Genomic DNA, 14,064 nt, shown 5'->3' on the forward strand with positions numbered 1-14,064 from the left:
AGACCTCCAAAGAAGGAGACTCCACCACACTCCTTGGCAGCAAATTCCACTGTCGAACAGCTCTTACTGTCAGGAAGTTCTTCCTAATGTTTAGGTGGAATCTTCTTTCTTGTAGTTTGGATCCATTGCTCCGTGTCCGCTTCTCTGGAGCAGCGGAAAACAACCTTTCTCCCTCCTCTATGTGACATCCTTTTATATATTTGAACATGGCTATCATATCACCCCTTAACCTCCTCTTCTCCAGGCTAAACATGCCCAGCTCCCTTAGCCGTTCCTCATAAGGCATCGTTTCCAGGCCTTTGACCATTTTGGTTGCCCTCCTCTGGACACGTTCCAGTTTGTCAGTGTCCTTCTTGAACTGTGGTGCCCAGAACTGGACACAGTACTCCAGGTGAGGTCTGACCAGAGCAGAATACAGTGGCACTCTGACTTCCCTTGATCTAGATGCTATACTCCTATTGATGCAGCCCAGAATTGCATTGGCTTTTTTAGCTGCCGCGTCACACTGTTGGCTCATGTCAAGTTTGTGGTCAACCAAGACTCCTAGATCCTTTTCACATGTACTGCTCTCAAGTACATCCTTTTCACATGTACTACTCATCTGCCTTTGCAATACACCCCCATGGTCTGCACAGTCAATGGACCTGCTTTGCAGGAGGTTGGACCAGATGACACCCAAGATTCCTTCAAGCTCTACAATTCCATTATTCTATGACCTTGGAAGAAGTTCTATGCCTATAAAATTTTAGACAGCTAAAAGTTCTCCACACAGGAATCCTCCTTTCATGGGGAATCTCTATACACAAGGTTGTAGCTGTATAGAACTCATCCCAATGCTTGTTCTGCTAGAGCAAAAGATGTGGGTGAGTGTGGCACTGGTAGTGGGTGGGCTAGCCTGATTGATGGTGCCCTGATTGATGGTGCTTATTATTCATTTATTAAATTTATATACCACCCTTCATCCGTAGATCTCAGGGCAGTTGACGACATAAAAACACAATACATATCATAAAAACAATAATGGATACACAACCTCCTTTCCCACCACCCTCACCCCCTCCAACAAACACACATAAAAGGCTATAGGATGTTAATCAGTCCAAGACCTGCTTGATGAATAATGTTTTCATCACACACCAAAGGTGTATAATGAAAGCGTCAGTCAAACCACCCTGGGAAGAGCATTCAACAAATGAGGAACCACTGCAGAGCTTTTATGGAGGTGGCATAAGAAGAAGGGCCTCAGATGACAATCACAGGATCCAGGTAGGTTCAGAAAGAGATAGGTGGTCCTTGAGGTATTGTGGTCCTAAGGCTATATAGGTCAGAATTAGCACTTTGAATTGGGCCCATGCAGCCTTGTATGTTCATTTTGTCAATGCATAGAATGATTTATATGAAACCCCAAGGAATTGAAACTTTGTTGAAACATACACACAGTCAAAATTTAGGGCTGAAAATCTTTCTTCCTGACATTATGCAATGGGCACACAGTGTGGTGTAAAGGTTAGAGTGTTGGACTAGGAACTAGCAGGGTTCGAATCCCTACACAGCCATGAAACTCACTGGGGGACCTTGGAGAAGTCACCATCTCTTAGCCTAACCTACCTCACAGGATTGTTTTGAGGATTAAATGGGGGGGAGGAAAACTATGTGTACGACGTTGAGATCCTTGGAAGATAAAGGTAGTATATAAAATGTGATGAAGAAATGAACAAACATATATAGTATTGCATAAATAAATACTGTTAATAATTTAGAAATTGTAGTAATGACAATAAATGGGACAAGCAAGAATTTGAAGTGATCTAACAGAAAAAGATATTCCCATCATGATAACATTGAACCTTAGATTTCTTAACAAAATAAAAAAATTCCTTCCAGTAGCACCTTAGAGACCAACTAAGTTTGTTATTGGTATGAGCTTTCGTGTGCACGCACACTTCTTCAGATACCAGGTTGATGGATTTCCATTTCATGCAGCTCAATGTGGTGCCTTCCATAGTTCTAGTTACAGATAGGTATCCATGTTGGTCTGCCATAGTCGAAACAAGGTAAAAAAATTCCTTCCAGTAGCACTTTAGAGACCAACTAATTTTGTTATTTGTAATAATAATAATAATAAATAATAATAATTTTTTTTTTATGTATACCCCACCCTCCCAGGCCAGAAATGGGCTCAGGGAGGCTAACACCAATAAAATTACAATAAAACGTAATAGAAAAAAAAGTTAATTAAAATATGGGTTAAAATACAGATTAAAATACAATTTAAAATGCAGCCTCATTTTAGTAATAGCCCATAAATCAAAAGCATAAGGGGAGGGAAACATAAGGGTCAGACTGAGTCCAAATCAAAGGCCAGGCGGAACAGCTTTGTCTTGCAGGCCCTGCGGAAAGATGTCAAATCCTGCAGGCCCCTGGTCTCTTGTAACAGAGCATTCCACCGAGTCGGGGCAAGTACTGAAAAGACCCTGGCCCTAGTGGATACCAGTCTAACCAACTTGTGGCTTAGGACCTCCAAAGTGTTGTTATTTTGCAGTCATAAGAGGGTTTCTGATTCAACAGAACGCAATAAAGAAGAGAATTCAAAATGAGAAAAAAGATAAAATCTTGGAAAAAATAAAAGAAGGAGAGAAGAAATTAAGAGCGAAACCAAAGTCGCAAGAGATTCTGAGAGAAATAAAGCTATATCAAGCACAATACATGAAAATGATTAATCAGGAAGTAGAATGGAAAATTAAGCAGATGAGACAAAAGACATTTGAATCGGCTAATAAATGCGGGAAACTGTTAGCCTGGCAGATGAAAAAAAGACAAAAATTAAACACCATCACAAATTTGGATGTGGAAGGAAAGAACATACAGAATCCATTGGAGATTAGAAAGTGCTTCCAGAGATATTTTAAACAACTATACACACAAGAGCCACAGAAAGAGACTGATTTAGACCAATTTTTAAGAACAAATGGATTACAAAAAATCTCTCAAGAAAATAAGATAATGTTGAATCACAAAATTACAGAACAGGAGGTTGAAGGTGCCATCCAGAACATGCAGTTGGGTAAATCTCCAGGGCCGGATGGTCTAACCTCCAAATACTATAGATCTCTGAAAGACTGGTTAATTCAGCACTAAAGGAGGTCTGTAATGAAATTTTGGAGGGGGGAAAGGCGCCAGAGTCATGGAAGGAAGCTTACATTACACTTATACCGAAAACTGAGTCTGAAAAGACACAACTTAAGAACTACCGCCCCATATCCCTGCTTAATGTGGATTACAAAATTTTTGCTGATATCTTGGCTAATAGATTAAAAAAGGTATTAGTTGAAGAGATACATAAAGATCAAGCCGGCTTTCTCCCAGGTAGACATTTGTCTGACAATACGAGGAATATAATTAACATTTTGGAGAAGCTGCAAGTGAACATCAATACCAAAGCAGTTTTAATTTTTATAGATGCGGAAAAAGCTTTTGATAATATTTCTTGGAATTTTATGAAGAAAAATCTTCAGGGGATGGGGGTGGGCCAAGGGTTTGAAAATGGTATAAGTGCAATTTACTCAGAACAAAAGGCTAAGTTAATAGTTAATAATGTGATGACAGAGGAATTTAAGATAGAGAAAGGGACACGACAAGGCTGCCCAATTTCCCCATTGCTTTTTATTTCGGTTCTGGAGGTTTTGCTGAATATGATTAGAAGGGACAGTCTGATTAAAGGTATTCAGGTCAGAGCCAAACAATATAAATTGAAAGCTTTTGCAGATGACCTAGTTTTGACGTTACAGGAGCCAGAATCTAGTACGAAAAGAGTATTAGAATTGATTCAAGAATTTGGTCATGTGGCAGGATTTAAGCTGAACAAGTCAAAAACTAAAGTGCTTGAGAAAAACTTAACACCGATTGAGAAAGAGAGGTTTCAGAAGGAGACTGGTTTAACATTAGTTAAGAAAGTAAAATATTTGGGGGTTAATATGACTGCTAAGAACTTAAACTTATTTAAAGATAACTATGAGAAATGTTGGATAGAAGTGAAAAAAGACTTGGAAATATGGTCAAATTTGAAGCTTTCCTTGTTGGGTCGAATTGCAGCTATAAAGATGAATGTATTGCCAAAAATGTTATTTCTGTTTCAATCATTGCAAATATTGGACAAGATGGACTGTTTCAAGAAGTGGCAGAGAGACATTTCCAGATTTGTCTGGCAGGGCAAGAAGCCTAGAATAAAATTTAAAATATTAACTGACGCAAAGGAAAGAGGTGGATTTGCCCTGCCTTAAACTTTACTATGAATCAGCAGCATTCTGCTGGTTGAAAGACTGGCTGCTTCTTGAGAACACAGACATTTTGGACCTAGAAGGATTTAACAACGTTTTTGGTTGGCATGCATATTTGTGGTACGACAAGGTTAAAGCACATAAAGCATTTAAAAACCATATTGTCAGGAAAGCATTGTTCAATGTCTGGATAAGATACAAAGATGTACTGGAAAATAAAACCCCAAGGTGGTTGTCACCAATGGAAGCGAAGGCTCAGAAAAAGCTCAATATGGAGGCCAAATGGCCGAAATATTGGGAAATATTGGAACAAGAAGGAGACAAATTGAAATTGCAGAGTTTTGAGAAATTAAAAGATAAAGTGCGAGACTGGCTTCATTATTATCAAATAAGAGAGGCCTATAATTTGGACAAGAAAATTGGCTTCCAGGTGGAAAAATCAAAATTGGAAACAGAACTGTTAGATCCCAAAACTAAGATACTTTCAAGAATGTATAACTTGCTGTTAAAATGGAATACGCAGGATGAAATGGTTAAATCTGCTATGATCAAATGGGCACAAGATATTGGTCACAACATTATGTTTGCTGACTGGGAACAGTTGTGGACCACCGGTATGAAATTTACGGCATGTAATGCCTTAAGAGAGAATATTATGAAAATGATATACAGGTGGTACATGACACCAGTCAAAAATTTGCCCGATAATAAATGTTGGAAATGTAAAGAAAATGAAGGTACATTCTTTCACCTTTGGTGGACGTGCCCAAAAATTAAGGCTTTCTGGGAGATGATCTATAATGAAATGAAAAAGGTATTTAAATATACCTTCCTGAAGAAACCAGAGGCCTTTCTCCTGGGCATAGTCGGTCAATTGGTGCCAAAGAAGGATAGAACTTTCTTTATGTATGCAACAACAGCAGCAAGAATACTTATTGCAAAGTATTGGAAGACACAAGAGTTACCCACCCTGGAAGAGTGGCAGATGAAGGTGACGGATTATATGGAATTGGCGGAAATGACTGGCAGAATCCGAGACCTGGGAGAAGAGCTGGTGGAAGAAGACTGGAAGAAATTTAAAGACTATCTTCAGAAATACTGTAAAATTAATGAATGTTAAAATGATGTTGGATTGAAAATAAGTGGCATTAGCAACAAAGTTAATAAGAATATGCAAAAATGAATTGATAATGGATGAAAATATAGAGTTATAATATGTTAAGATACAGAGTTAAGATAAACGAAAGAGGGTAAGGATTTGCTGATTTGATTATTTAAATAGGAATACAAAAAGGGGAGGTGTGAGGAGGCCAAGGAAATAAGCTAATGAGTTCAAAGTTAGAAAAAACGGATTTGTTTTTAATTCTTTTTTAGCTATTTGTCTTTTGTCTTTTGTATTTTTATTCTTCTTTTTTCTTTTTCATGTATTTTTCTATGTTCTCTTTTTTGTATCCTTTTCTTTTTATGTGACCTTTTTTATTTTGTAAACTTATGTTTTTGTAAAACTTCAATAAATATATTTTTTTTAAAAAGTGTTGTTATTTTGTGGACCTTAAGGTCCTCCGCAGGGCATACCAGGAGAGGCGGTCCCATAGTACGAGGGTCCTAGGCCACATAGGTCTTTAAAGGTCAAAACCAGCACCTGAAACCTGACCCTGTACTCCACCAGGAACCAGTATGGCTGATAAAACACTGAATGAATGTGATCCCGTGGCAAGGTCCCCGTAAGGAGCCTCGCCGCGGCATTCTGCACCTGCTGGAGTTTCTGGGTCACCTTCAAGGGCACCTTGCGTAGAGCAAGTTACAATAATCAAGACTGGAGGTGACCATCGCATGGATCACTGTGGCCAGATCAGGGCGAGAAAGGTAAGGGACCAACTGCTTGATACGGTGGAGATGGAATGAGCTTTCGTGTGCATGCACACTTCTTTATATACATATCTGAAGAAGTGTGCATGCACATGAAAGTTCATACCAATAACAAACTTAGTTGGTCTCTAAGGTCCTACTGGAAGGATTTTTTTTATTTTGTTTCGACTACGGCAGACTAACACGGCTACCTACCTGTAACTTAGATTTCCTGGCCTTTAAGTGAATGGTCTGATTATGTGAATTTAACTCTAGTCCGGGACAAAAGGAGTGTACAACTTTCTGGCTAAGTGCCACTGGCCATTTGTTACCCCTCAGAAAAGAAAATAATGTCTGTAGAGTTCTGGTAGAAAAATACACGTAGTACTTTTGTTATTCATGGCACAACTTCAAGGAACATCAATACACAGGGGAGATTTTAATCACACCAATCATTGTCAAAATTATTGGCATCCATCCTCTTACACAATGGAGGGACAGATGTCTTCAGCAAGATCAACAATCAGTATCTGGAAAAGAACATATAAATACCTTGTATTCTTGAGCACTGAATATAGGCATGGGCAGGGCTCTGTCATTTTCTTTTATGATTATTTCCCCTACACATGTTAGAGTATGTTTCTCAACAACTGATTCTGTCACAATTTTAAGTGCCAAAAAGTATAGTGGGAATATTCCTGTCCTCATCCTTTCTCCTTGCCAACTGAATAATCAAGTTCCCAAATATTTTCTGGGCAAATCTTCACCTCTTTGGTTAGGTATGAATAAAAGCACATGGACACATTCTGAACCATAACACCACCTCACTATAAGGAATTTCACATTCTTTTGGACAAACTCATGGAGAATCATCAGCGTTACACTTCCTTTATTTGTACACCAATGAAAACCTTTGATATTTCTACTTGAACAGGAACATAAGAAGGTTTGAATTCATACAGAGGGGAAACCGCAGAGATAAATAGAGTATGCTGTTTGGAAATATTCATTAAACAGAACCATTATTGAATATAAAACCAGGAGATGGTTTACAGATACCATTAGATACATCCACGTCAGTCTGTAGGTAAAAAGAAAATAGCTGCATATACTGCTGTAGATGTAAACATGATAATGTACATTTGGAGGTGAAACTTTTTTAACAGGAACATGCTTGTAGTGGTGTTGCTGCTTGTTCTTCTGTCTCATGCTGTATGCAAGAAGTATTCCATTAACTGCAGCATATATGATGATCCTCTCCCTATTCCACATGAATTTTACCAACCGGGTGACCTCATCATTGGGGAGATGGTTTCCCAAGTCTTCTTAAACTATGAGAGCCTCAGTTTCAAGAAACAACCTACACAGATATGGGTCGATGAACCTGTGTAAGACAAATTCTGTTTTCTCTCCCTTTCAGTCTACAGAATGTATTTTAAATCTCAATTCTTTTTAAGTCCATTATTTTCTATCGTTCTAAAGTTTGCCACCATCTCGGAAACATTTGTATAAAAGATGCTGAAGAGTACAAATGCATTTTGTTGTGGTGGTGGTGATTTTATTAAACAGGTGTCACCTTTATTACAGTTCAGTGCCTAAGAACTACCAGCACATCCTGGCCTTAGCATTTGCTGTCAAAGAGATCAATGAGAATCCCAACATCTTGCCAAACGTCTCTCTGGGTATCCGCATCCTCAATAGTTACTTGACTGCAAGAATGACTTATAAGGCCACACTGAGCCTGCTTTCCACACAAAAGAAGTTTGTTCCCAATTTCAGTTGTGACAAGCAGAACCAATTGATAGCTATCATTGGAGGATGTTTCTCTGAGATCTCTGTCAATATGGCTTTCATTTCAGCCACCCACAAAACTCCACAGGTAAGCTGTGTGTATGAGGGTATGAAGCGTGCACATATGGCGTAGTATCTTGCTCTTATGAAAGCAGTTTTAACCATACTCTTAGTGATATTTTGGTAAGCAGATTGTTTAAATTGAGTCTTGATTATGAAAACTGCAGGTGGACTCACAGCTACTTTGAAAGCTTTACTCAATAACTGTTCGTCAGCTGCTAGGAGTGGGCATGGCCCTCTAGTCCTATTCTGGATAGTAATAGTTCAGTTTGCTGAATCAGTCTCAACTCTCCCTGAGATTATTCAATTCCAGCCCAATGCCTGGCTTGTGATCCAGAAATACAAAACTTCAAAAATTCCTTTTGCTTGTATTTGAAAACCCAAATGACCATGTTTGCTGACATACATGAATGACAATTGGATAAACGCAATCCACTACAATCCTATAATTCTAAGGGATAAGATTAATTCCAAAAATTCTTATACATTTTATTTCAGCTCCCTTACGGATCCTTCTTGCCATTAAAAGGTTCCAGAATGCTATTCCCTTTTCTGTACCAAATGGTCCCAACTGAATCCTACCAGCAGATGGGAGTTGTGAGATTACTTCAGCATTTTGGATGGAAATGGGTTGGGGTTGGTGCTGTGAATGATGACAAAGGGGACAGGTTTTTACAGACAATGATGCCAATGCTTGCTCAAAATGGAATCTGTTATGCCTTCATAGTAAGAATGCCAAAATGGGATTACGTGGAGGAGATGATAGAGTTGATTTTAAAGCAGTTTAAAAATTATGAAGTTATCTTTGAGAATAATGCCAATATATTTTTTGTTTATGGAGAACCTCCATCCTTTCAGATTGTGAGGATATTTCTTTTTATAGCAACCTATATGGAATGGCCTCCTCTTGGTAAAGTGTGGATTGTTACATCCCACTGGGATTTCACATCAGTGACCATTCAGAAGACATGGGATATGCAAACCTTCCATGGTTCCATATCCTTCACTGCTCACTCAAATCAGCCACCAAGCTTTCAAAAATTTATTAAGGAGATAACACCTTTTGGGGTGAAAGGCGATGGATTTATCCAGGACTTCTGGGAACAGGCATTCAGTTGTTCATTAAAGAAACAGGAGGAAGCCTATAAGGAAACATGCACTGGGGAGGAGAAGCTGGAGAGCATTCCTGGGATTTTGTTTGAAATGAAGATGACTGGCCATAGTTACAGTGTCTACAATGCTGTCTATGCTGTGGCACATGCTTTGCACGACCTATACAGATTAAGATTGAAGCAGAGAAGGTTGTTAGAAGATTGGAGATTGGTGTTGCAGAAGGTGCAACCATGGCAGGTCATTACAACTGTCATTCATTCTCTCTCTCTCTTTCTCTCTCTCTCTCACTATTCACTCAAAATATTTGGGTGTTCTTTCTGTTTTATGCTGTTCTCATTTATGAATCCATATGGATAATTAATGATAGTTTCATTATAAAATAGTGAAGGTTTAAATTGCGACAAATGAAGACAACTAGAAACATAAAATCACAACAAATACTGCCCAAAAATAAAATGTAGTATGATAGGCCTTTGTAAAGCTCAATGAAATCATTTCAAAGACCTAGTTCTTCCTGTCTTCGGATTGTCTTTGAATACAGATCCATCACTTTCTAAAGCTCATCATGTTCAATAACAGTGTTGGAGAAACAATACATTTTGATGACAATGGAGAATTAGTAACAGGCTTTGATGTTACAAATTGGATGATGTTTCTGAATGCATCAGTGGTTAGAGTAAAAGTTGGAACATTAGATCCTCAGGCTCCTCGAGGCAAAGAGTTAACCATTCATGATGACCAAATTGTCTGGCACCAAAGCTTTAATCAGGTGAGACATATTGAAAAACTATTGAGTATATACAGTAAGAGACAAAACATTCATCATACCAGTTCATTCTTCTGACTCCGCTTTAGGTACCAAAATATGCCGGGTACTCTAAAGATCCTCCCTTTCTTTCTAAAGATGTATAGACAGACTAGTGACATCTCTTTGATCTTTACCTGCATTTTTCAGAGAATCTTCCAGTTTATTGGATTTTTTCAGTTTTTTAATAAACAGGATAACTTGAGACACACACCCCTGCAAATTGCTATTAGAATTGCTCCTGTATAACCAGGTTATTTCATGTGAAGCAGATTCAATTGTTTGTGTTACATCTTATTGGAAAAGATCACTGAAATCTCTTCATACTTCCTAAACTCATTCTCAATAATAAGGGCCCTTTTTCACCTTGCTAGTTATGTCTATGTTCTGGGCATAAGAGCAGCGATACAGTTTAAAGGGTTGTCCTCAGAAGTATTATTCTAGTTAATCATGTTTAACTGGGTGTGGGGAGAGCAGCTCTGAATAGGTTTAGGCTTTATAAATGTCATTTCATTTCATTTCATTGGTAAATCATGTCCATATAGGAAAAGAAATAGCTCAGACATGGAATCACATACCACCCTCACTTATGGTTTCCCCCTGAAGCTCAGTCCTTCAGTAAATGGACAGAACTATAAGATTGGATGAACTAAAGCTCCCTTCTTTCACTATTTGCAAAAAACAAACAACTCCCCGTCTTCACATTATTTCTGAACATCCATCATGTTTCTGTGCAGGTACTACCAGTTTCTGTGTGTAATGACAACTGCTATCCTGGCTACAACAGGAAAAAGAAGGAGGGAGCAAAATTTTGCTGCTATGATTGTGTGCCGTGTCCAGAAGGGATGATCTCTGATAAGAAAGGTGAGAGACCCTTGTTGATACATGTATCCTTTTGGTCAGGATCAGACCCAGAGGCAGGGATAGTCTTCAGACAATGACTAAACCTACCTCCTTGGTAATGCCATGATCTGGCCCTCAGACAACTCCTCCTGCCTGTGATCACTGTGATCAGATGTCCCAATACAACTCCCCTACTGAAACCTGCCCCAGCCATTCTGTTCATCATGGCTTACTCCCGTAGCAGCCTTCCCATCCTCCCCTTAAAAACAAATTATAAAATTAACTAATTTAGAAAATACTAGTCAAAAAAATAAAAAAACATATATAGAAATATCCAGCCATTTTCATGACAAAAGATATCTAGTGTTTATTTCTTAGGAGACTGTAAACTGCAGGGATTTAATGGAGGTTTAAATCTTAAATAAATATTTTTCAAACAGCACAGTACATATTTTATCATTTTAGAAGAACTGCAAGAGAACAAAGGGATATATTCTCATAAGGTTTTAAGATTTCTTAGACAGATGTTGTTCTGCATTTGGGAATATTAAAATCACTCTTCCTCTTCTTTAATTTTTATTTTTGAAGACATGGATTGTTGCATCAATTGTCCAGAAGACCAGTATGCCAATGAAAACCAAACTCAGTGCATTCCAAGGATTATAAGCTACCTTACTTACAACGAAGATTTGGGGATCATCTTATTTATTATGGCTATTTCTCTCTCTTTTGTCGCAGCTTTAGTTCTTGGAATTTTTATGAAGAACATGGAGAGTCCAATAGTAAAAGCTAACAACCGGAACCTCACCTACATCCTTCTTGTTTCCCTCCTCCTTTGTTTCCTCTGTTCCCTGCTCTTCATCGGACAGCCTGGAAAGGCAACCTGCCCTCTCCGACAAACAGCTTTTGGCATCATCTTCTCTTTGGCCCTCTCTTCTGTATTGGCAAAGACCATCACTGTGGTTCTGGCCTTCATGGCAACCAAACCAGGTGCCAAAATGAGGAAATGGGTTGGCAAAAGAACAGCAAATTCTATTATCCTTCTCTCCACTTTTATTCAAGCTGGTGTTTGTACTCTTTGGTTAAGTACCGCTCCTCCATTCCCAGATACAGACCCATATTCATTCTATGGGGAAATCATACTAGTTTGTAATGAGAATTCAGCTACCATGTTTTACTGTGTTTTGGGCTACATGGGCTTTCTAGCCATTATCAGTTTCATTGTGGCTTTTCTAGCCAGGAAGTTACCTGACAGTTTCAATGAAGCCAAGTTCATCACTTTCAGCATGTTGCTGTTTTGCAGTGTGTGGTTATCCTTTGTTCCCACCTATCTGAGCACCAAAGGAAAATACATGGTGGCTGTGGAGATCTTCTCCATCTTATGCTCCACTGCTGGCTTACTGGGTTGCATCTTTTTCCCTAAATGCTACATCATTGTGCTGAGGCCTGACCTAAATAGTAGAGAGCATATAATGCAAAGGAAAATATGAAAGAGGTCTGTCTTTATCTTTTTATTTTTCTCTTAGATGCATTTTATTGGAAGTCCACCATTATTAGTTTCTCTGAGTTCTGCTCCTCATCGGAACATTAGGGAGCAAGTTATAAGAAAAACAAAATGAAACCATATATCCATTTCTTTATTGTAATACTACTTAAATGTATCATTGGAAATGCTGTTGCTAAGGATCTCATGTGAATTCAAGCATGGGTGCTTGATTATTTCTATTTCTTCTTCTATTATTATTACTACTACTAATATTTTTTTTAATTTCCCAGCCACTCTGTGAAGCTTAGAGCATATATATAAAAACATAGTGAAATATCAAACATTAAAACCTTCCCAATACAGGGCTGCCTTCAGATGTCTCCTAAGAGTTGTATAGTTCTTTATCTCCTTGGCATCTCAACGCAGGGCGTTCCACAGGGAGGGCGCCACTACCAAGAAGTCCCTCTATCTGATTCCTTCTAAGTTTGCTTCTCACAGTGAAGGAACCAGCAGAAGACCCTCAGAGGAGGACCTCAGTGTCCAGGCTGAACAATGGGGGTGGAGATATAAGAATACTACTACTGTTACATTACCCAGCTTTCACCATAAGGTCCCAGGGTTGGTTACAACTATTAAAACACAACGATAATATTAATACACAATTGTATGCAATATGAAAAACAGTTTAACAACAGAATTATAAAGATAAGGTGGGTCCTAAAAATAGACACCTGAAGTATCAAATGCCAGTGTGAACGAGTGCATCTCCAGCATTCACTGAAAGCTGTATAATGATGGTGCTAGAAACCCCTCTGAGGAAAGGGAGTTCCACAACTTAGGGGCTGCTACAGAGAATGGCCTCACCAATTTCAGCTCATGTTATATCAGTCTAGCAGGCTCTCTGCAGTAGTAGAGAGCTACCCTAAAAAAAGATTTAAAAAATACAGAATGCCCTCACCCAGGCTGCCAGCCACCAAACTTACGAGGGTGGAGGAAATAGCAAGTAGGAATCATATACCAATCTCAGTACCAGAGAGGATGTGTAGGGAATGGGTCCTGGGTAATTTAGGACTTTAAACACTGATGTGAGCACCTTGAATTGGGTGAAGAAACAAACTGGCAACCAGTTCAGCTGTTTTAAAACAGAGGTCATATGAGATCTGAAGGAATTCCCAGCCAGCAATCTTGCTGCTGCAATTTGGACCAATTGAAGTTTCAACAGCATCAAAATGCATTAGGAGGTCAAAGAGAACAAGCAGGATGGAACTATCTGCATCTCTCTCCTGATAAATGTTATCAACCAGGGTGACCAAGGTAGTTTCTGTGCCATGACCAGTGTCAGGGAACTGACATCGGAGCCAAGAGTGGAGGTAGGGCTCTCCAACGATGCAGGAGAAGGGACCAGCAGGGAGAGGGAGAACACTTCCCTTGGGGAAGGAAATCGGCGTGACACCAGGAAGGAAGGGGAGCAGGGAAGGTCTTCGGAGAGAGGGCTCCAAGACTCTTCCACAGGGTCCAGCGGGGAGAGCCCAGGACCTCCGCTGGCCACGCCCACTCTGCGCAGGAGACTTCCGCGCAGGGAGGCTAGGCGGAGACTTGGCGTCAAACAGCTTTTATGTTGGAAGAAGTTCAGGGAACGCCCACTGACGGATTCTGCCAGTGACTGAGACAGTCGCCTTGTAAGGGCTGTCAAATCAGGGAAAGGTTTAGCTACACTAACAGCTGGGAGCAGTTTGGAATTTACGCACAAGCAACCCCAATTTCCCATTACAACCAAGCCTCAAGTGAGACTGGAATGGATGCAAGGAAAGAAATCTGCTAAAAATCTTCTCAATTGACTT

At 39.3% G+C, this 14,064-nt stretch overlaps 2 protein-coding genes across 2 annotated transcripts in view; one reads left to right on the forward strand and one right to left on the reverse strand.

Annotated features, from left to right (window-relative positions):
• LOC310746597 (erythroblast NAD(P)(+)--arginine ADP-ribosyltransferase-like) overlaps positions 1-14,064 on the reverse strand; it is a 420,131-nt gene that overhangs the window by 292,781 nt on the left and 113,286 nt on the right. The window lies entirely within an intron of this gene.
• LOC310747386 (vomeronasal type-2 receptor 26-like) lies at positions 7,843-12,227 on the forward strand (the record flags this gene model as incomplete). The annotated part of the gene is made up of 5 exons (XM_083581749.1): positions 7,843-8,004; positions 8,475-9,326; positions 9,631-9,858; positions 10,632-10,758; positions 11,326-12,227. 5 exons carry the CDS (start codon positions 7,843-7,845, stop codon positions 12,225-12,227), a joined length of 2,271 nt encoding a protein of 756 aa, XP_083437875.1.

This window comes from Podarcis filfolensis (genome assembly GCF_964270895.1).
Source record: "Podarcis filfolensis genome assembly, chromosome: 13".
Classification (NCBI taxonomy): domain Eukaryota; kingdom Metazoa; phylum Chordata; class Lepidosauria; order Squamata; family Lacertidae; genus Podarcis; species Podarcis filfolensis.